A 22,271-nucleotide genomic window follows, 5' to 3' on the forward strand; every position below is an offset into this window, starting at 1 on the left:
TATTTAAATAAATCTAAGGATAAATAAATTTGGTAGTTGACCATGAAAGACATAAAGCATAATGATATCTTTAATATAGAAAAATGATTTATTATAGTCCCCCCTCCCCATCTGCTGCATTCCAATCAATATTCCCAATGTAAAATCTAAGAAGTGGAGAGTTTTTCTGCTGAAGAGATTTTAAACATATGAGTTAATTTTGCATTCCCTGTGGAGGTCTGCAAATTGACATAGGAGATTAGAGTTGTATATTTTGTTTATTAAGAGGGTTTAAGCACTGATTTCGGATGCTTCTTGTTATAAATTGATCTATCAATCTATCATTACTTCTCGTTACTCCTGCCAGTGACAGGGACAATCAGAAATGGGTACCTTTTTTGTGTGTGTGTAAAAGATCTTTGTAATAATCAATTTCACAACATCCTCATGAAGCAGCTTTTTATTATGATACCTTACAGATCAGGAAGCTAGAAAAGGAAGTTATGCAAATGTATAAGGTAATTGATATTAGAAAGACATTTTGAAGTTTTGACTATGTGCTTAATCTGTGAAGTTACTAATATGGCTGTGAGGCCCAGCTTAAGTAAATGCAGTGAGGAGGAGGGTAATAGAAACTAGAAGGTTGGGAGAGCAATGGAGCTATGTGTGATTGGGGAAAGCGGAGCAGGATGAGTCTAGTTTGAGATATGTTGAGTAAGAGAAGTCAGCAATATATGTGATGATGTCTGATATGTGACAAGGTCTGATATGAAGCAGAAGTTATCTGACTAGAGTTGGCTTAAAGATCAGTATTCAAGATAAGAATGCCTGAGTCATTAGAAGATTGAGATTCTTGCCCTAATATGTTTGCTATCACAGATCAAATAGTAACTAATATAAATATTATTTTTAAAGAAAACAAGGTAAGCTTCAAGCATATAAGGAGGAGAATAATTCAGAAATCATTTCATTACTGTTACTTGATACTAGATAATTATGCTTCACAGGAATGATTCCGTGGGATGGTAGTGGGAGGAATGTCTTCTGTCTGACAGATTCTCTCTGAATGATCCAAGCAGACACTCTGTCTGGAAATCCAGATAATCTGAGTTGCAACTCCAAAGTCACTGCTTGACCGCTCCTTTCACACTGTATAACAAAAGCTTTTCTGCAGTATAATAAGTTATGTGGCTATCAGTTTTTTTTTCTGTAATATCATTGTTAAAAACTACTGTATAAGCATTTTAAAAACTATTTATAGACCCAAATATTTTTTCCTTGAATATATTCACTTCTAACTCAGAAGAATATACAATAAAAAGTCTTCTTTCCTCCATTCACCAAGCACTCCAGACTCCAAGTTTCCCTCTCAGGAGCAACCAACATTATAAGTTAAAAAAAAAGCGGGGGGCACCTGGGTGGCTCACTCAGTTAAGCATCCAACTCTTGGTTTCCGCTCAGGTCATGATCTTGTGGTTTCATGGGTTTGAGCCCCGCATTGGGTTCTGCGCCCGCTGTGCACCTGGCAGAGCCTGCTTGAGATTCCCTCTCCCCCTCTCTCTCTTCCCCTCCCCCACTCACACTGTCTCTGTCTCTCTCAAAAAAACTTTAAAAATAAAAAAATATATTTAAAAAGAGAAGAAGAAACTTTTTTTTTGATGGTTTGCTATTACGTTACAGGAAGAAAAAATTGGTAATTGAGTTTTATATGGTGGTTCTTCCAGAAAGATCATGGCTATTAAGTCATGAAATAATGTTACAACATTAAGTTATGAACTAATACATTTGTCTTTCTAGTTTGTAGCTGTCCATAACCATGAAGGAAGCTCTGTAATAAAACTTTGTTTTGCCCCATTTCATATTGTTAAAATTCTATAACTTTAAAAAAAATTACCCTTGAGTACTGTTGCCACTCCCTCAAGTTGCACATGATTAAATCTATATACAGAGAAAAGACTGCCCCAAAAGGGGAGTTAGTATCTTATATTAGTTATTGTATATTGTATATTATATAGATTTATATATAATATATAATTATATATTAATATCTTATTATAATTATATATTAATATCTTATATTATAAATACATATTTATACATATTATAATTATATATTAATATCTTATATTATAAATACAATAATAAATATTCTATTTATTAGAGAATACTCAAATTCTTACCAAACATAAAAATATATATATATATATAAAAAGGAAGTTAGAATTCCCTGTATAAAATCTCCAAAAGAACCATATTCCTGGAAAAAGATGGAATAATTTTGACTATATTTTTTTAATTAAAATTTTTTAAGTTGCTAGTGACCTACTGAAAGCAACAAGAATATTTTAAAGACCATAAATCCCAGGAAGGAAAAAGCAAGCTTACCTGCTTAATGAATTAATGTCTAGCAACAGACAAATACAGACATAGTGCCATGAGGCTATTTTCAAGTTCACAATATTCATTTCTTCTAATGTCTCAATCTTTACCTGAGCCGATATTGTGCAATTTTATAGGGGAGAGATAACCTGATCTTTGGTTAAAGAGAATACTCCAGTTAGAAAGGTTTACTGAAGATTCAAAGATGTTCTGTGCCAGGGGCGCCTGGGTGGCTCAGTGCTGACAACTCGGAGCCTGGAGCCTGCTTCAGATTTTGTGTCTCCTTCTCTCTCTGTCCCTTCCCTACTTGTGCTCTGTCTCTCTCTGTCTCTCAAAAAGACATAAATGTAAAAAAAAAAATGTTCTGTGCCAAAGTTAAATTATATAAATCAACTATAGGATGGAAAGTATTCCAAACCTTCCATTCTTTGAGTATTCATGACTTGTAAGACTCAGCTTAATGTACATTAAATGTGACACAAAAAATGTTAATTAGCATAAATTCTGACTCAAAACCTGGGGAGATAAATGGGAAGTAAATTTAGAATCATAAGGTTTCTAAAGGACCTTAGACACTATAATCTGATTCTCTTATTATATGAGAAAACTGGGACCAAGATTACACAGTATGCTAATGAATCTAGAACTTTAACCCAGGTAATCTGACAATTAGATGAATGCATTCTCTAATAGAGATAACATAATTTTTCTAATTGTCTTTAATAGATTATTTTATATTCTTCTATTGGTGAATAATTTCCATGAAGTCTTGTCTAAATTTCTAGATTAGTTAAGTGCTCTTCCTCTCTTGGGTTCCCAAACAACCTCTTTAGTACAGTTTATTGGCATCTGAGGAGCATGTCTGCCCATACCAGATTGTAAATTCCCTGAGCATTGGGACTGACTTGATCCTCATTGTACCCTATTAGCTAGTACAGTGCTTGACACACTCTGAATAGATAATAAAAAATACCAGTTGAATAGATCTTTCCTTGAAATCCTTCAGTGGCTCACCATGATCTGATCTTTGCCTGCTTCTCTAACCTCACATCCCCAAGTTGTGGCCATCAGATTATGCTTAGATTTAGTTCTGTGCAAAGATCAGTTTCTTATTACATAGTTCTGTCTAAGCAATTTCTTTCTCTTTCTGTCTCTCCACCTCCACACACATACACACGTATCCCACTTTATTAACTCTCTGGAATCATTTTCTCTTGGAAGTCTTTCCTGACTCATGACCTCTTCCAGCCTAAATTGGATTCATGCCCTTCCTCTGAGCTCCAGAGGAGCTCCTCCTTGTGCACCTATTTCTGCACTATACACATTACGTTGTAAAGTAATTATGCAAATACTCCAACCAAGTTCTCTTTTATTCACGTTGGTACCCTCCAAAATTAGTACACTGTCTGGCACATAGATGATTTAAAAATGTGATTTGAATAAAAAGAACACGTAATAGAGAAGGGATCTTAGCACAGGGTGTATTTTAGGGAGGGCATAGATGTGTAAATGCAAATAATGGAATATTTAATATATTTTTTCTAAGAGAAGAAGACCTAAAGGAATAAAAAGCCTTTCAGTTTTGAGCCTATAAATTCAAATCACAAAATAAACAATAAAGGCCCTTATGAGAAAGGATATTAAAATGGTATTTGGCTATTTAAAAAAAGAGATTAGGAATCAGGAAAGCAAACCATTCATGCAAATGCTAATAGACTGGTAATAATAGGATAACAGGGCACACAGAATCATGTTAGAAATACATACTAAGATGAAGAAAAACCAGAAGACAAATTATATTCAAAACCTATCCCTCAAATGGCCTGGGCTACGAGGCATCATTACAGATGGTCCCTTACTTATGATGGCTTGACTTACCACTTACAACTTTACTATGGTGAGAAAGTGGTAAGAATTCAGTAGAAAACAAACTTCAAATTTTGAAAAAATAATTTTTTTGGCAAAATGCAGTATACTGTCACAATACTGGGCAGTGGTAGTGAGCCACAGCTCCCAGTCAACCATGCAATCCTGAAGATAAACAACCAATCCACTTAGAATCATTCTGTTTTTCAATTTCAGTACAGTATTCAAGAAATTATATGACATACTCAACATTTTGGTATAAAATAGGCTTTGTGTTACATGGTTTTGCCCAACTGCAGGCTAATGTAGGTATTCTGAGCACATTTAAGGGAGGCTAGGCTAGGCTGTGTATGCTTTGTAAGTTAGATGTATTTCATACATTTTCAACTCAATATTTTTTAATTTTTTTTTTTTTTTTTTTTTTTTTTTTGAGAGAGAGAGCGCGCCCAAGTAGGGTTGGGGCAGAGAAAGGGAGACACACAATCCCAAGCAGGCCCTAGGCTCTGAGCTGTCAGCACAGAGCCCAACAAGGGACTCAAACCCACAAACAGCAAGATCATGACCTGAGCCCATGACCTGAGTCGAGGTCAGATGCTTAACTGACTCAGCCACCTAGGCACCCCAATTTTTTTTAAGTATTTATTTTCAAAGAGAGAGTGCACTACCAGTGGGGTAGGGGCAGAGAGAGGGGGAGAGAATTCCGAACAGGCTCTGTGTTGTTGGAGCTGAACCTGACAGAGGGCCTCGAACTCAGACACCATTGAGATCATGACCTGAGCTAAGATGGAGAGTGGGATGCTTAATCAACTGAGCCACCCAGGCAACCCCAACTCCCAATATTCCCAATATATGATGGGTTTATAAGGTCATAACTCTGTCATAACTCAAGGAAGATCTGTATTCCCAAATAAGTGCACAAACCCTTTTCTTTTGAATTCATTTTTATTAAAACATACCTACAAAATTTACCATTTTAACCTTTTTATAACTACAATTCAGTGCCATTAAGTACGCTTATTGTTCTACATCCATCAACACTATTCATCCTCCAAATTCACTTTTAACACACACCACAGCCACAATTTCCTTTTTTTCATTAACTTTGCTTTAGTAACACAGCTACAAAAAATTCGCCTGGATTACATTCAGAAACTGGGATGAGAAAGTAAATCACAAGATTATCCTTCACGGGCTAACCAAATCATAGGCTTCTTTTAATGGAATTTCAAAGCTAAAGACTTCACTTCATCGCCCTCTCTCCCCGCCTTTGTGGGCATCAGTAACCTAGCAGTAACCATAGCAGCATCCACGATCTCTCCAAAAATGCAAGAAGTCCCTAAAAGCCAGCAGTTTTGAGCCAGCGTGGATTTCCTGCAGCTTCCTTTCCTACTGCGCAAGGGGAGTAGCGCAGGGACTAGGCTCTTTATCCAGGACGGCAGCCAAAAGGTCAGGAAGAGCGAATAAAAATCAACGTGAGAAATAGAGCTGAAGTCCTAGCACTCCCTCCTTTTGCGATCCTCCTATGCCCTCCTCTTCAGCATGAAACACAGACTCTCCCCTTGTTTCTTTAAACCCCTAGTCAGACACTTCTGCAGGGGTTCGCGCATTTTATTGACGCAAAACTCCCGTTCTCGCGAGAGCTTGGGATAGAGAGCCGAATAGAGTGGATAAATCCCGAAATCTGTTGGCACTGGCGCTTGAGAGGCTTGGAACGCGGGGGGAGGGGCGGGGCTAAGTGTTTGCAAGGGGCGGGGCCTAGCCTCAGAGAGGGGAGGGACCAGGGAGGAACGGGGAGGCGAGAGAAGGCCGGGGGCGGGGCCGCAGGGCCGGAGACCTGTTGATCGCAGGTAGCGCTGGCTGGCCGGGAATCCCTCGAGACTGGGGCGACTGCGCATGCTCACTGGCCGTGGTGGGCCGGTAGCCGAGCGGCGGTGACGAACCGGCTCCTCCGCTGCGGTGGTTGCGGTTGCTGCGATGGCGATGTGAGGGGGCCCGGGGCGGGATGGTGCTGACCCGGGTAGGGCCGTCTTTTTCCAGCAGGACAACGAGTTCCTCCGTCCGACAGGCAGTGGAGGAGGCCGAACCCGGCGAAAGGTAAGCCTCTGTCTTCACCGTCTCCCCGGGTTCCCTACACCCAGGACCCCTCCCTCCCTCCCTCTTTCCCACGGGCCCGGCAGGAAGCGGCCTCCTTCTCCTTGTCCCCGCTCGCCCGCTGCGGCCCCTCGTCCGGCGGCTGCCCGTCGGAGCCCAGCCCTGGGCCCGCTGAAGGTCGGTGGGGACGGCTGTGCAGAGTGCCCTCCGGGTGGCGAGGAGCCACGGCGCTCACTGGGTGCTCCCTGCCGCCCCTGCCCCTGCGGCATGTTCTTCGGCCGGCTCTTCCTGAACCTCACTCCAGTTCCCAGACCTCGCCTGCCCTTCGCCGTCTGCTCCATCCTCGCCGCTCTGTCCTCCCTTTACCCCTCTTTCGTAGTTCTGCTCTTTCATCCCCTCCTCCCACGTGCCCTTTCGCTCGGCTGGTCTCTCCGTTGAGGCAGTGTATCCTTTTGCTCCCCTCGATTGCTTCCATCTCGCTGTGCATCCCTAGTCTGGCTCTTCTTCCTGACTCTCCTTACCCTCACCGACCAAGTTTGCCTCTGTGATTTCTTCCTTGGCTCTCTTCTCATTTTTCTGTTGTCGGCACATCTTCGTTCTCTTTTGTGAGTTTACGATTGTGTGTTTGCTTTAATGTCGTTTTGCGCTGGAGTTCCTTCGGTGCCCCACCTTACCTTCGCAGGCCCTTACTCCCATAATCTTTAGCTCTTTTTGGTACCCTGTTTCATCGGTTTCCGTCTGATGGCTCGCGTCCTCCCGTCCTTTTCCTTTATTCCTTTATTTCTGTTATCTAATCTTGGGTGTTTCTCTCTCTCTCTCTCTCTCAAACTGCTTTTGGTGTTTTTAGGTTTTGTTTTGTTTTTGTTTTTTACTTTTTCATAGCCTCTTCAGTCTGTTTTACTTTTCATTATATCTCTGAAGAGTTGTCTCTTGTGCTTTCTACCTAAGCTAGGTATCCTCTCAGTATTCTTAATTCAGCTTCCAATTTAATAAAATCTCTTTTATCTCTTTTCTTCCCTCACTGGGAATATCATCAAAAGAGTGACAGTAGCAATAAACCTCTTATATTTACTGATTGAACCTTTAATTTCTAAGAATTACGTTTATATGTCAGAAGAAGTAAGTTGAATGTAGACTTGATGAAAATATAAAGGGTTAAGATTTGTTAAAGGCTGATCTACAAACATAAGGTTAAAATTTGGAAATTTTGTTGCCCTTCAGTAAATACAGTTGTCCAAGAGCTGACCTTAAATGAAATTTAACAAATTTTATTTTAGAGAATTCGTTAATTTGCTATTTTATATATTTACTATTGCAACTGATTGCATCATTTTCTTGAGGGTCTCTCTTCTCTTTAATAAATGCATATAATTTCTACTAATTTAAGAATAGGTGTAATGTGCCTACTGAATGAAAAATATGTGAGAATAGAAGTATTAAATTTTTGAATTGGGCAAAAGACCTTTCTAACCAGTGTTGGAGCCCCCACCATTTAATTTACATAAAACTGCTCTGTTTAAATAATGGTGTAGTATTTTATTTTGAAGGCATCTGCTGAAGCAGTTACTTTCAGTGAAGTTTGCCTTTATTCTAGGGTTGAAGATCAACTGGATTATGTATTTCATTCTGGAATCTCAAAGCAGTCCACAAACAGTAAATTCTTCCTTACATTGTCTATGTCAGGTAGGACTTATATTTTTCTGTTTCTGTTGTACAGAAGGGAGACACCAAGGCAAAAAAATGTAGTTTCTTATTCAAAGTGATACTAGAAATAAAAGTGGAGGGAAATACAATTTAGGATCCAGTGTCATTAAGCCACACCTCTGTTGGAAGAACCAGCAATTATTGTGTGTGGTAAGAGGTGATGAACTCCTCAACTTTTAAGACTTTTTTAAAGTGATTTTTCCAATGCAAATAGAGATAACTGCTGCTTCTGAAGGAAGCTTTCCATCTTTCAAAGACAAATCTTTTTTATTTTTAGGTAGCAATTCATGAAAAAAGTAAATGCCTACAAATTCTTGTTGGTTTTTGTTTTGTTTTGTTTTGTTTTGTTTTGTTTTGTTTTAGTGTGTTGATTCTCTGCTCTTAGAAATTAAAAAAAAAAAATTATGGTGGACAACAGGCACAGGACTTGAAGTCAGAAGATCTAAACTAGGGGCATCTGGTAGCTCAGTCGGTTAAGTGCCTAACTTCGGCTCCGGTCATGATTTCACAGTTCATGAGTTCCAGCCCCAGGTCAGGCTCTGTGCTGACAGCTCAGAGCCTGGAGCGTGTTTCAGATTCAGTGTCTCCCTCTCTCTGTCTGTCCCCCAGTCGCGTGCTTGCTCTCTCTCTCCCTCTCTGTCTCTCTCAAAAGTAAATAAACATTAAGAAGATCTAAACTATTATGATGACTCATGACATTAATTTGTAGAAGCCACTTAACCTCTATAGGTAGGTGTTTCTACCTGTAATAAGTGGGTAAAAAAGGTGGCCACTCAGTAATCTTTCAGTGGCAAAGAAAGCCTTATTTAAAGATACTTAGGGCTACCACAGGCAAAAGTTGCTATATAAATACTTTATTTCCATCTCTTTTAGACTGTGTAAGAGAATAATTGAATGCTTAAATTCCAGATCAAACTGGAACTTCAATTTTTTAATTTAATTTTAGACTTCTGTGAAAAATCTAGTAGAGTGCTGGTGAACTATATACTAGCTTATACTAATGTTCATATTACAATGAAACAGATACTGTTGCATTCAGTATATAGAATTAAAATGCCCTTTGTCAGGATTTGACACTGAGAAATGTAGGAGTTATTCATGTAACTTTGGTTACCTACATAATTTTCTGTTGTCTTATATTTTAGTTTTGTTTATTGTAAAAATACACCCTTGACAGTGGGGGTTGTTTAGGAATTAGAAAGGGCAAGAATTTCCTTCACTTTGATTCTGGGAATTGAGGAAAAACTGCATAAAAATGAATGTTGTGGTATGTATCTGTGTGTATTTAAGTGAATGGCTACAGGTGGGTGCACATAGATTTGAAATGAGGAATGTGGTGTTTTTTTAATATTTTAATGTCTTTATTTTTGAGAGAGAGAGAAAGACACACAGAGCATGAGTGGGGGAGGGATAGAGAGAGAGGGAGACACAGAATAGGAAGCAGGCTCTAGGCTCTGAGCTGTCAGCACAGAGCCTGATGCAGGGCTCGAACTCATGAACTGTGAGGTCATGACCTGAGCCGAAGTTGGATGGTTAACCGACTGAGCCACCCAGGCACCTCGAGGAATGTGTTTTTTATTTTTCTTTTCCTTGAGTTGTTTGTCAAGAAGAAAATCTGGAAATGAATAAGAATAAGCAGAATGGTGATAAAAAAATAAAAGCTAAATGAACTCAATGATTTTTTAGAAAAGTTACAAAGCACTGGTTGTTAGGTCTAGATTTTTCAGAAGGAAGAGTGAAACAGCTCCATAATGGGTTTCACCATTTTATTTTTAAAGATAAGCATTTTTTAATAAGTGCATACTTAGTTATCAGTAATGTGCTAAATTTAATAAAAATTAGCGTCTTTTTTTCTTAACAGGAATATAGAGGTGCCAGGCATATTATCCCAGATTATACCAGGTCTCTCCTGCTTGAATAACGCCTTCTTATTTTGATGAAATAATCCTTATGAGCTATCTCTCAACCAAAACAATATCCTGAGAAAATATAGCATATTTCCTTTTATGGGATTAAGTCGATTTACACCATCCATAATACAGAAAGTATTTCTACATTATATTGTCAATATAGAAGTCTATAATTAATAGTATTTTGGAACATTTCTGTCAAGTTTTATGAAATGTCCTTTTGCTACAGTTCTTAATATAATCAAAAATAGAAGTATTCCTTTTTGAAATCCCCTTGAAGTTGTCTTATGGGATGCAGCTGCTTCATTCAATATTGTTTTCAGGTCATTGGTATCTCTGACATCTGCTGCTTGATGTCTTCAAGTTGCCAGTAAGTCATGGGCTGCAACTGGAAGTACTGCTCACTGTAAATGTCTAAACAGCAAGGTCAGGGCTTATTGACAGTCACGGTTTCAGACCTTAGAAGCCTATATTTCCTTTGCCATCACCTTTGTCTTCTGGAATTGAGGGCCCCATATGTTAAAACCACCCTCATTTGTCCTCAGGCTTACTGAAAATTCATTCTTTTCCTCAGGAGGGTAAGATTAGAGTATAGGTGTCACTAGTCCTATTCTATAAAATTAGTAATTTTTTTTCAAAGTATGATAATTATATAATATAATGCTTGCCAAGGGCCCCAGTTTTGTAGAAGAGTTCTGAAATAGCCCTCCAGTTAGGGGGAACCAAAGAATTGTCTTTAGGGAGTGAAATCAGTAGAAAAAATTTTTGAATAGAGAGTTGTAATATTCACGTTTCCTTCTTTTTTCCCCTGGTTTTTCTCAACACCTAAGATCTTAGTGGAAGCCAACTCTTTTCCCTTTAAGGTCTGATGGCCTGTAAATGACAATATATATTTTTAAGTTTATTTATTTTGAGAGAGAGAGAGTGCAAGCACAAGCAGGGGAGGGGTAGAGAGAGAGAGGGAGAGAGGGAATCCCAAACAGGCTGTACGCAGTCAGAGCAGAGACCGACATGGGGCTCTATCTCACAAACTGCAAGATCATACCTAAGCTGAAACCAAGAGCCTATCGCTTAACCTACTGAGCCACCTAGGCACCTCCTAAATCACAATATTTTTAAACCACGAAATTGGAACTGGTAATAAAAACCTATTTAGTTGAGTTACATTGTTTCTCTAAATGAAGTCTTATTTTAAAAATTGAGATAAGGGGCACCTTATCAGTTAAGCATCTGACTCTAGATCTCAGCACAAGTCTTGATCTCAGGGTCATGAATTCAAGTCCTGCATTTTGGGCTATGTGCTGGACATGAAGCCTACTTAAAAAAAATTAACATATTGAGATGTAAGGAATTGTTGAATCACTTTATTGTACACCTAAAGCTGATATAATACTGTATTTTAACTATACTGGAATTAAAATAAAAACCTAATAAAAAAAGGAAAAAAAGTTGACATAAAATAAAATCATAGTATCAGCTATTTATTGAGCACCATGTACCAAGTACCATGCTTATGGCTTCATGTGTGTGTGTGTGTGTGTATAAAATCTTTTTAATTCTTACCTTTTGACCTAGAAGTTACAAATATTTCCCCATTTGAGAAAAGTAAGATTTAGTAAGTCTGGATTAGAAGCCACATCTCTCTGACATCAAAGTTACTGCTAGACTAAAGAAAGCAAGAAAGCATAGACTTTTATGAAAGCATTGTTTGTTTCTTAGAATATTTTTCAAAGAGGGGTTCCTGGGTGGCTCAGTAGGTTAAGCATCCAACTTCAGCTCAGGTCATGATCTCACCATTCGTGAATTTGAGCCCTGTGTCAGGCTCTGTGCTAGGAGCCTGGAGCCTGCTTTGGATTCGGTGTCTCCCTGTCTCTCTTCCCCTCCCCCATTCACACTCTGTCTCTCTCTCAAAATAAATAAATATTTAAAAAATTTTTTTAAATTATTTTTTATAGTTATTCATTTTTGAGAGACAGAGAGACAGAGCACATGTGGGGGAGAAACAGAGAGGGAGGCACAGAATCTGAAGCAGGCTCCAGGCTCTGAGCTGTCAGCACAGAACCCAATGTGGGACTTGAACTCATGGACCCTGAGATCATGACCTAAGCCAAAGTCAAACACTTAACTGACTGAACCACCCAGGCGTCCCCAAAATTTTTTTTTTAAAATAATATTTTTCGAAGAGAGCATTATACTTATTTTTGTTCTGGTTCTGAGCTTTGTTGTCTGTTGAGATAACCAATATGATGAAATATTTTAAGGGATGCTGGGCAGCTCCCTGAACTAGGTAGTAGATAATGGCTGTGGTTCTTTGTGAATTTCTCTTCATGTTAAAAGAGGTAACTAGTTTTTGGTCATTTGGGCTATTCTTGTTTTTTTTTTAAGTAAATAATAACATACTACATTCAAAGGAATTCTGTATTAAGTTACTGGCAGATTTGTTTTATGTCATTGATGTGTCCCTGAAAAGTTTATGTGAGCTGGGTTTAATAAATTAAATCTGTTTTCTCATTGTTGATATGATGTCAGAGGTAGCTTTCATTAAGTGTCCCATAATGAGCAATAGAAGTTATTTGTCTGTTTATGTCATTCTCATTTAGTAAGTCAACCATGGGAATACTCTGAGAAGTTACCAACATTCTTTCAGTGTTTAAAAAAAATTCTTTGTATGGATTTTCTATCACATTAATACAGTTATCCAAAGTGAAGAATGTTTTTTTTTTAATGCTTATTTATTTATTTTGATTGAGAGAGAGAGCATGTACATGAGCTGGGGGAGGGGCAGAAAGAGAGAGAGAGAGAAAGAGAATCCTAGTGCCTGACATGGGGCTCAGTCTCACGAATGGTGATCATGACCTGAGCTGAAATTTAGACTCAGATACTTAACCTACTAAGCCACCCACGCACCACCAAAGTGAACAGTATTTTGTTTTGAGAATGCTTTCTTCTTAATCTAAGTGCCAGTTCTAAGATTAGTAATCATGTATTTCTCTTTTATTAGATAATAACTGTTCAAAACCAAATTTTAAAGAAATTAGAAGATAACAGTGCCTTTACAACTTCAGATTTTGTGTTTCTAGGTGTGGGATGTGAGACATTTGAAGATTTCATAATTAGAGAAAAATGCTAATTACATGGAAAATTAAATGTGGTTACTTTATCAAGGATTATTTTTTTCATTAATGCTGCATTCTGATTTCAGTTTTTCTTTTAGTGGGGGCATATTTATCTCATGGCTTGACGATTATTCAATCTATTTCCAAAACAGGTCAGGTGTGGACTTTACAATTATGTAAGTTTAAATTTAGGCCCTGTAGTTTGGCACATTTGAAGGTTTTGTCATTTTTCCATTATTTCTTAACTGTAATCTTGGATAAGTTATATACACGTTTTGCTCTTTAGTTCCCTTACCTGTAAAGTGGAGTAATGATAGCTCTTTTCAGATTTTTATGAGAATTAAATGAAATCACATAGTTAAAGTTACTGGTATAATAGTAGGTACTCCAAAAAGTTCTGAATGTTTGTATTTGGTTTCAATTTGATAGTGCTGTTGGGTTTATATCTGATGTCAGTAGAGAAACATACAGCTATTTCAAATATACTTTGTCTATCAAGCTGTTCTCATTATTTTCCCTTTGGAAGGTCTCCTCTTCCCCTGTCTCTAAAAGAGAAGAATTTAGTACTCTTTTCTCTTCTTAAATATTTCTGTAATTTGGGCAGTATAGTATATGGCTGACTCTCAGGAATTCATTATGATGAGTAATCACTAGCAGCAAAAGTTTCTAGACCAGTGATCTTCCTTAATTTGCATCTTCCTTAGTAGATAAGCTCATCTTCACTGTGAATCAGTTTTTGAAATGAGAGATGTTACTGATGAAAGTGTGTTGTGCTTGTGAAATATTGTGAAGGCAAAAAGAGAGTTAAAAGCCATCTGAATGGTATGAACTTCAGAGTCAGGCAAGTGACAGGTGGCTTGGCCATTTTAGAGCAGGATATAATACAGTGACTTAGCATGTTTAACCCCTGCAAGAGGGAGCTTACAAAGCTGAGCAGGGTGTCAGGGCTTCAGCCAAACAGAAAGAGAACTAAATGTAAATCAAGAAATAACATATTCAGATGTTTAGATATTTAGACTGATATTTAGACTGAACCAACCAATGTAGACTTAACCAATTTAGGTGGCCAGAATTATACCAGATGGCAGGGTTAGGGATGCACGACTAATCCAGATATCACTGGTTGATTGTTCTCAGTTTGCTGTTGTGTAGTCTGACTTGGTCAGGATTAGCTCAAAGACTGTAGGGGCCTGAGCCTATGTAGATTGGAGTTCTACAATGCTCTAGGTGAGTGGGATTTAGAAAAGGTGGCAGCTCAGCACACTCCCATGCCCAAAGTACACATCTTCAGACTTTTCTCAGTTTGCTGTAGCACTTGACTGTTATAAGAGTACTTTTTTCACAAAGTTGGGAGAACAGCATTTTGAAGGCTTCTGAAGGTGCTCCTATTTTGAGCTTCCTGCTTATTCATTAGGAGAAGGCCCAAGAAAATGAATCCAAAGCTGACTAGCTAGTAACAAATGGATTGAGTTAACCTCCTTCTTTGTTCCCATCATATTCGTATTTAAAATATTTGAATTGAACTGTATGTATTAGATGCTTTCCTCTGTTGGTCCCAGATCCCAGATGTCAGTCTCAGGCCCCACATCTCTCTCAAAGTGTAAACCCCTCATCTATTTGGGCTTGAATGTGTTGTTCCTTCATTTGGTATCAGTTCCTATATGTCTGTCATATTTCGAGTTTCTCGCTATATTGAATATGAACATTTAAAGATGTGTTTATTTTTTGTACAATATGGCCCCTAAATGCAAGGTTACTGTGTTTAGTGTTCAGCTGAAGAAACAGTGAATTTTTTCCTAAAGCTGGAAAACAAAGTGAAACGTGTTTTACTCACTGGTAAATGGTATATTGATTGTCAACGTGGAGCCTTTCTAGGGGAATTTTAAGAGTAAGTTGGCCCAGTTTGCATTCCCACCAACAGTGCAAGAGGGTTCCCGTTTCTCCACATCCTCTCCAGCATCTATAGTCTCCTGATTTGTTCATTTTGGCCACTCTGACTGGCGTGAGGTGATACCTGAGTGTGGTTTTGATTTGTATTTCCCTGATGAGGAGCGACGCTGAACATCTTTTCATGTGCCTGTTGGCCATCCGGATGTCTTTTTTAGAGAAGTGTCTATTCATGTTTTCTGCAAAACTTTCTAGTAGCTACATTTTAAAAAATAAAATAAGCTGGGAAAATTAATTTTTATAATATATTTTATTTAACCCAACATATCTAAAATATTATTTCAAGATGTGATAAATATATAAACATATTAATGAGATATTTATGTTCTTTTTCTATACTAAGTCTTTGAAATCTAGTGTGTACTTTATGCTTAGAGCATATCTTAATTAGTGTACTACATTTTTAACAGTTAAAATAGAACATAGTCCTATCAAAATGATAAAGTTATGTTCCGTGGAAAAATTTATACTGTGTTAGTGTTTGGATTAAAATTTAAATTACTAAAAAAAATAAATAAAATTTAAATTACTTTAAAATTAAAAATTCAGTTCTTCGGTCACCGTAGTCACATTTTAATTGTTCAATAGCCGGGTGTGTCTAGGGGCCACTGTGTTGGACAGAGCAGCTCTAGAGGGCCAAGAACTTCTCTTGCAGGTTAACAGGTGACTTTGTTTCTTTGGAAGTAAGCTATATTTTCCTGAGGTATTATAAGGTAATTGTCAGATTGTTCTCCCTGTCAGTATAAGAGCCTTTCAGTATAAATTTCCCATTTAGTATCAGAGTCAGTTTCTGTTTGAGGCCCCCAGTGCCTTCTTTGGATTGGAGTTTGTAGTTTAGTCAGCTAAATTCTCTTAGGGACCTAGGTAATGCCCCAGGAAGGAATCCTACTTCAACAGACCTCTCAAATTATTCTGTTTAGCTACTTTGCCAGGTCCAGGAAACAGAAAGAACAATTTAGTCTCAGGTAAATCAGTTTATCCCCGTAGCTCCAAATGCTCAGATTAAAGTGACAGATTCTAAGCCAGCAAGCCGACTGTGGAGCAGAGTTCCCAGACATCATCTGGGTAAAAGGAAAGATGTTCTTTCTTCACCTTCTTTCATTCTTAAGAGAGGACAGACCAGGATTTTTCTGTTTCATGAAAGATCCTTTTCCTGAGGAGCAGAATGCCTAAGAATTTGTGTTAGTGAGAGATTGCAAACTCTAAATGCACTTTTCCTGTAGATGAATTTGATTTGAACTACATAGGTATTGTTTGTTTGTTTTTGTTTATTTTTTAGCTGTTTGGCAACATCTGAAGTTTAGTAGATTTCATCTTTAGAAAAAAAATTTTTCCAATTTCTCCTTGAAAACTTAGAACTGCTGACATCTCTGGGCCAGCAAGAATTGGCTATACCTATGTGGCAGTTGCTCCCTGTAATGGGAAAAGGGAAGTTTATGAGTTTATGAGAAGAGAATCACACAGATCCCCTTTGACTGTGAGAGTCCTCTGAGTTTTTCTTGTCCTTCTCTTTTTGCCTATTCTCCTTTTCCTTTAGTCCTTCTTTGAAATTTTTCTTCTACCAATACTTAAACATAAAAATAATTGTTTACTCCTTTTTTGAGGGGGAATGAAAATCAGATTTATCAGCATCACTCTGTCTATACCTGTACATGTATTATATATTTCTACTTAGAGAATAATCAATAAAAAGACATGGATTTGAGAAAAATGAGACAGTAACAATAGAACAAAAAACAGCAGAATACGAGAGGAAGAGTGAAAGAAGTTACAAACAGACCTAGAACATATGCTAGTAAAGGAATTTTATCATAAAAGTTTATTCATGCATGTCTCTTGTTTTCCTTACTTATATCAGTGTAATAATTCCTTTCTTCAAGTTGGTTGGGTTTAAATAGAAAAATAGTTACATTTAATATTTATGGAAGAGTCCATGTTAATTTATTAAATCTTTGTTAAATATTAAATTGAGTGCCTACTGGGTGTCAGGCAGTGGGGAGACAGCTGTGAACAGAGTAGTCAGAAATCCTGCCTTTAGGGGTGTCTGGGTGGCTTAGGGACACCTGAGTAGCTCGGTCAGTAAAGCGTCCAACTTTGGTTCAGGTCATGATCTCGTGGTTCATGAGTTTGGGCCCTGCATTGAGCTCTCTGCTATCAGCGTGGAGACAGCTTCAGATTCTCTGTCCCCTCTCTCTCTGCCTCTCCCCTAGTGGCAGGTGCTCTCTCTCTCTCTCTGCCTTTTTCTCTCTCAAAAAAAATAAAGATTAAAAAAAAAAGAAGAATTCCTGCCATTATAAAGCTTACATGTTAGTGGGGAAAAATAATAAAAACTAATAAATTAAAGCCTTTCATTTGTTAGATGGAGATAAGTTTGAGGGAAAACAAAAAAACATAAGGGAGGAAAAAGGATGTACCAGGAGAGTTACTATTTATTTTATTTTTTTTGAGAGTTACTATTTTAGATAGTGTGCCCAGGAAAGGGCTATTTGAGTTCAAGACTGGAAAGAGGTGGAAGAGTGATTCATTAAAATATTGGGAGGGAGGGGCGCCTGGGTGGCTCGGTCGGTTAAGCGTCCGACTTCGGCTCAGGTCATGATCTCATGGTCCATGGGTTCAAGCCCCGCATTGGGCTCTGTGCTGACAGCTCAGAGCCTGGAGCCTGTTTCAGATTCTGTGTCTCCCTCTCTCTCTGACCCTCCCCCATTCATGCTCTGTCTCTCTCTGTCTCAAAAATAAATAAACGTTAAAAAAAAATTAAAAAAATAAAATAAAATATTGGGAGGGAAGAGTGTTCCAGAGAACAAATGGAAATGTCCTGGAGTAGGAATATATTAGGTGTGTTTGAGGAATAGCAAGGAAACTAGTGGGCGGAGTGGTAGGAGATAAGGTCAGAGAAGTTATAGAAGATACAGATTATATGAAGCCAACATATAGGCTGTCATAAGGGAATTTTACTGAGTATTGTGGGAAACCACTGAAGGTTTGGAAGAGAGGAAAGAGATATAATTTGGATTCTTTTCAAATAATATATATTATATAACATTAAAATATACTACAAATTATGTATAACTGTATAGTATTAAATATATATGTTATGCAGTATATAAAGGATAATCTGGCTGCTTCTTTTGCAAATAGCTTGCAGTGGGTGGCATATTAGAGTATAGGTTAGTTGTTGTTGCTGTAACAAAGAGTTATAAGACATAAAAGGCTGAGCAGTCTGGATAGGTAGGACATCTGTGCTCTGTGAAGCTATTCAGGAGTCCAGAATCTTTCCATCTTTTTGTTTTACCATTCTTTGGGGTTTTGTCCTGATTTGCATGGTCAAAACTAGATCACTATCAAGAAGATGTTCCCCCTTTGAAAAAGGGAAACAATTGCATCAAGAAGAATAAAATACCTAGGAATAAATTTAACTGAGGAGGTGAAAGACCTGTACTCTGAAAACTGTTACGACATTGAAGAAAGAAATTGAAGATGACATAAATGGAAAGATATATCATGCTTATAGATTAGAAAAATTAATATTGTTAAAATGTCCATTGTACCCAAAGCAATCTACAGACTCAGTTCAATCCCTGTCAAAATACCATTGACATTTTTCACAGAACTAGAACAAATAATCCTAAAATTTGTATGGAACAACAAAAGACCTTAAATATCAAAGCAGTCTTGAGAAGAAAAAACAAAGCTGGAGGTATCGCTCCCTGATTTCAAATTATACTACAAAGCTATAGTAATCAAAACAGTATGGTACTAGCACAAAAACAGACATATAGATCTATGTAACAGAGTAGAGAGCCCAGAAATAAACCCAGTTTATAGGGTCAGTTAATCTGTGACAGGAGGCAGAAATACTATGGGGAAAAGACAATCTATTCAATAAATGGTGCTAAGAAAACTGGACAGAGACATGCAAAATAATGAAACTGGACCATTTTTTTATACCAGATTAAAAAAAAATCCAAAAGGATTAAAGACTTAAATGTAAAACCTACATCCAAAAAACTTCTAAAAGAAAACATAGGCAGTAAGCTTTTTGGCATTGAGCTTAGCAGTATTATATATATATATATATATATATATATATATATATATATATATATATATGTCTCAGGCAATGGCAACAACAGGAAAAATAAACAAATGAGATTATATCACACTGAGAGGCTTTTGCACAGTGAAGGATACCATCAACCAAACAAAAATGCAGCCTACTGAATGGGAAAAGATAGTTGCAAAGATGTATCTGATAAGGAGTTGATAGCCAAAATATATAAAGAATTCCTACAACTTGATAGCAATAAAACCCCCAAACAACCCAATTAAAAAATGGACAGAGGACCTGAATAGACATTTTTCCAAAGAAGACATACAGATGGCCAACAGACACATAAAAAGATGCTCAACATCACTAGTCATCAGGGAAGTGCAAATCAAAACCACAATGAGATACCACCTCACAACAGACAGAATGACTAGTATCAAAAAGATGAGAAATAACAAGTATTGGTGAGGAAGTGGAGAAAAGGAAACCCTCATGCACTGTTGGTTGTAATGTAAATTGGTGCAGCCACCATAGAGGACAGTATGGATGTTTCTCAAAGTATTAAAAATAGAAATACCATACAATCCAGTAATTCATTCTACTTCTGGGTATTTATCCAAAGAAAATGAAAACACTAATGCCAAAAGATGTATGCACCCCTATATTCATTGTAGCATTATTTATAATAGTTAAGGAAGGAATCTATATATCCATCAAGAGATGAATAAATAAGATGTGCTGTATTAATACAATGGAATATTACTTAACCATAAAAAAGAATGAAATCTTGCCATTTGTAGCAATATCATGGGACCTAGAAGGTGTTTTACAAAGTGAAAAAAGGCAGACAAAGATAGATACCATGTGATTTCACTTATATGTGGTATCTAAAACAAAACAAATGAACACAACAGAAGCAGATTCATAGATACAGAGAACAAACTAGTAGTTGTCAGAGGGGATGGAGGTAGGGGAATGGGCAAAATAGGTGAAGGGAATTAAGAGGTATAAATTCCCAGTTATAAAATAAATCACAGATATGTAATGTACAACATAGGGAATTTAGCCAATAATAATGTAATAATTTATATAGTGACAGATGGTAACCAAAACTATTGAAGTGGTCATAAGGTATAAAAATAGCAAATCACTATGTTGTACACCTGAAACTAATATATTAATGTATGTTAGTTATAAATTACTAACAAATAAAATAGCAGTTATTGAAAGTGGTAAAGTCTATATGTTTATGATAAAGAAAAGAAATCTATGAAGAAGAGTGAATGTGATCTTTATTCTAATATTTTTAGTATCTAAGGTAATTTTACCAAGGGCAAGTGGTTTATTTTTTAGGCTATAAATATTTGGGGTGTGAACAAAACTATCCATAGCATATCCAGGCATTCTTTTTTGTCAAAATGTTTAAAATAGTTCAAGTGTGTGTGTGTGTGTGTGTGTGTGTGTGTGTGTGTGTACATACCTACATATGCACACATGCACATTTCATATATTTATAATTTCAGAAATTACTCTACCCAAGGAGTTATTTTAAAATGGTAAGTTTTATATCTAAAAAGTTAATAAGCTTATAATATTTTGAAGATTCATGAAGATTGTTTTTGAGCCACTGAACTAAGAAAGTATTCTTATGTATTATTGCCCTTTGAAGTATACACAGTGAATCCTTAACAAAGATATAATAGTTAATATTGATATCAGTGAAACTGTGAATGAAAAATCTCTAAAACTTATTTTTAAGCCTTATGCAAGATACAGATCTTTTAGATAAATTGAGATTGTTAAGTAATGAAGCATATGTTTCCTTAAAATGGACTTCTTTATGTGTAAAATAGAATAAAATGTTTAAAATGTTATTTTCTTTCTTTCTCACAGGGGGAACAATATATTTTCAATAAGAATCAGTAACTGGAAGTACAAGTTTGGTTATTTAATAATGTTAAAATGAAGCTTTAACCAACAGAGGTAAGAATATGTTACTTTTCTATTTAAGAGATCAGAATATTTATCAAATTTCTCTGAAGAACTATTTCAAAAACTATGAAGGGTCTGAGATTTTATCCCATTTGCAAGCTAACAAGTTGGCGTGCCACAATGCCATGGATGTGAGCAGAAGACAGGAGACTACCCCTAGATCTAAGAAAAGGATGGGTTGTATTCACAGCAGTAGCAGTAGCAGTAGCAGTAGCTATAGTACCAGGCCACACCTGCATGTGAGTAGTTTGTATTATAGGAGAGGAACCCCAAGCTAAGGGGACCCAAATCTTTTATAATGGATAGTAAGTCTGTCTGACTTATGCCTCAGGGGGAGACTATCTCTACTAATGGAATAAACAGATTTGCTCTTTGTTCCAGTATGAGACACTATCTGACTTCTAAGACTGTTCGATAAACATACATCTCTGAAAAGTAGCATGGAACAGAGACAGTGTCTCCTTGCAAAACATGCAGAAACAGGAGACTGGAGAATTGTCTTTCAACACTTTCTTAACTCTGAATTGTATTTTTATTTTTTTATTTTTTTTAAATTTTTTTTTTCAACGTTTTTTTAATTTATTTTTGGGACAGAGAGAGACAGAGCATGAACGGGGGAGGGGCAGAGAGAGAGGGAGACACAGAATCGGAAACAGGCTCCAGGCTCCGAGCCATCAGCCCAGAGCCTGACGCGGGGCTCGAACTCATGGACTCGAGATCGTGACCTGGCTGAAGTCGGACGCTTAACCGACTGCGCCACCCAGGCGCCCCGTCTCTGAATTGTATTTTAAAGAATGTATTATTGATAAAGATGATTGTTACAGTACTTTTTTGAAATAGTGAAAAGATGGAAACCACTGAAATACCCAATAATAGGAGATGGTTTAAATTATAATAGTAAACAATTGAAAATAATATTATAAAACTATGTTTATTGACATAGGTGTTCATCAAAAAGTTAAATAAATAAACAGATTATAAGATATGCATGAGGTTTGATCCCATTTTTATAGAAATTTTACAAATGCACACACATACGAAGAATATATACCCAAGTATACATTTTAGTGGATAGAATCGTGGATGTTTTTATTTTTGCTTGTGTATATTTTTTTAAACCTCTTAAATGAATACTTCAGGCTTTTGTAATGAGGGAAATTTTTTTTTTGAAATTTAAAAATGAATAGTAATTTAAGAACTTCATGTAACAGAAAAAAACCTTCATGAATTTTAATGGAA

The 22,271-nt window shown here is 36.9% G+C and overlaps 1 protein-coding gene across 10 annotated transcripts in view; it reads left to right on the forward strand.

The window, feature by feature from the left end:
- The first annotated feature begins 6,034 nt into the window (after positions 1–6,034).
- The window catches only part of FAM135A (family with sequence similarity 135 member A), a 123,733-nt gene continuing 107,496 nt past the window's right edge, over positions 6,035–22,271 (forward strand). For 9 of the 10 annotated variants that reach the window (XM_025925245.2, XM_086707178.1, XM_025925247.2 and 6 more), the window contains exon 1: positions 20,930–21,023. Coding sequence is in view for 1 of the 10 variants with exons in the window: in XM_086707183.1 (XP_086563309.1) it covers positions 6,227–6,318 (92 nt within the window). In the remaining 9 variants the exon portion in view is untranslated. Of the gene's footprint in view, positions 6,319–20,929; positions 21,024–22,271 lie in introns of those variants that run through there. The other variant, XM_086707183.1, reaches the window with a different exon arrangement.

Source organism: Puma concolor, chromosome B2, assembly GCF_028749965.1.
Source record: "Puma concolor isolate L17-30 chromosome B2, mPumCon1.1.hap2, whole genome shotgun sequence".
Lineage (NCBI taxonomy): Eukaryota > Metazoa > Chordata > Mammalia > Carnivora > Felidae > Puma > Puma concolor.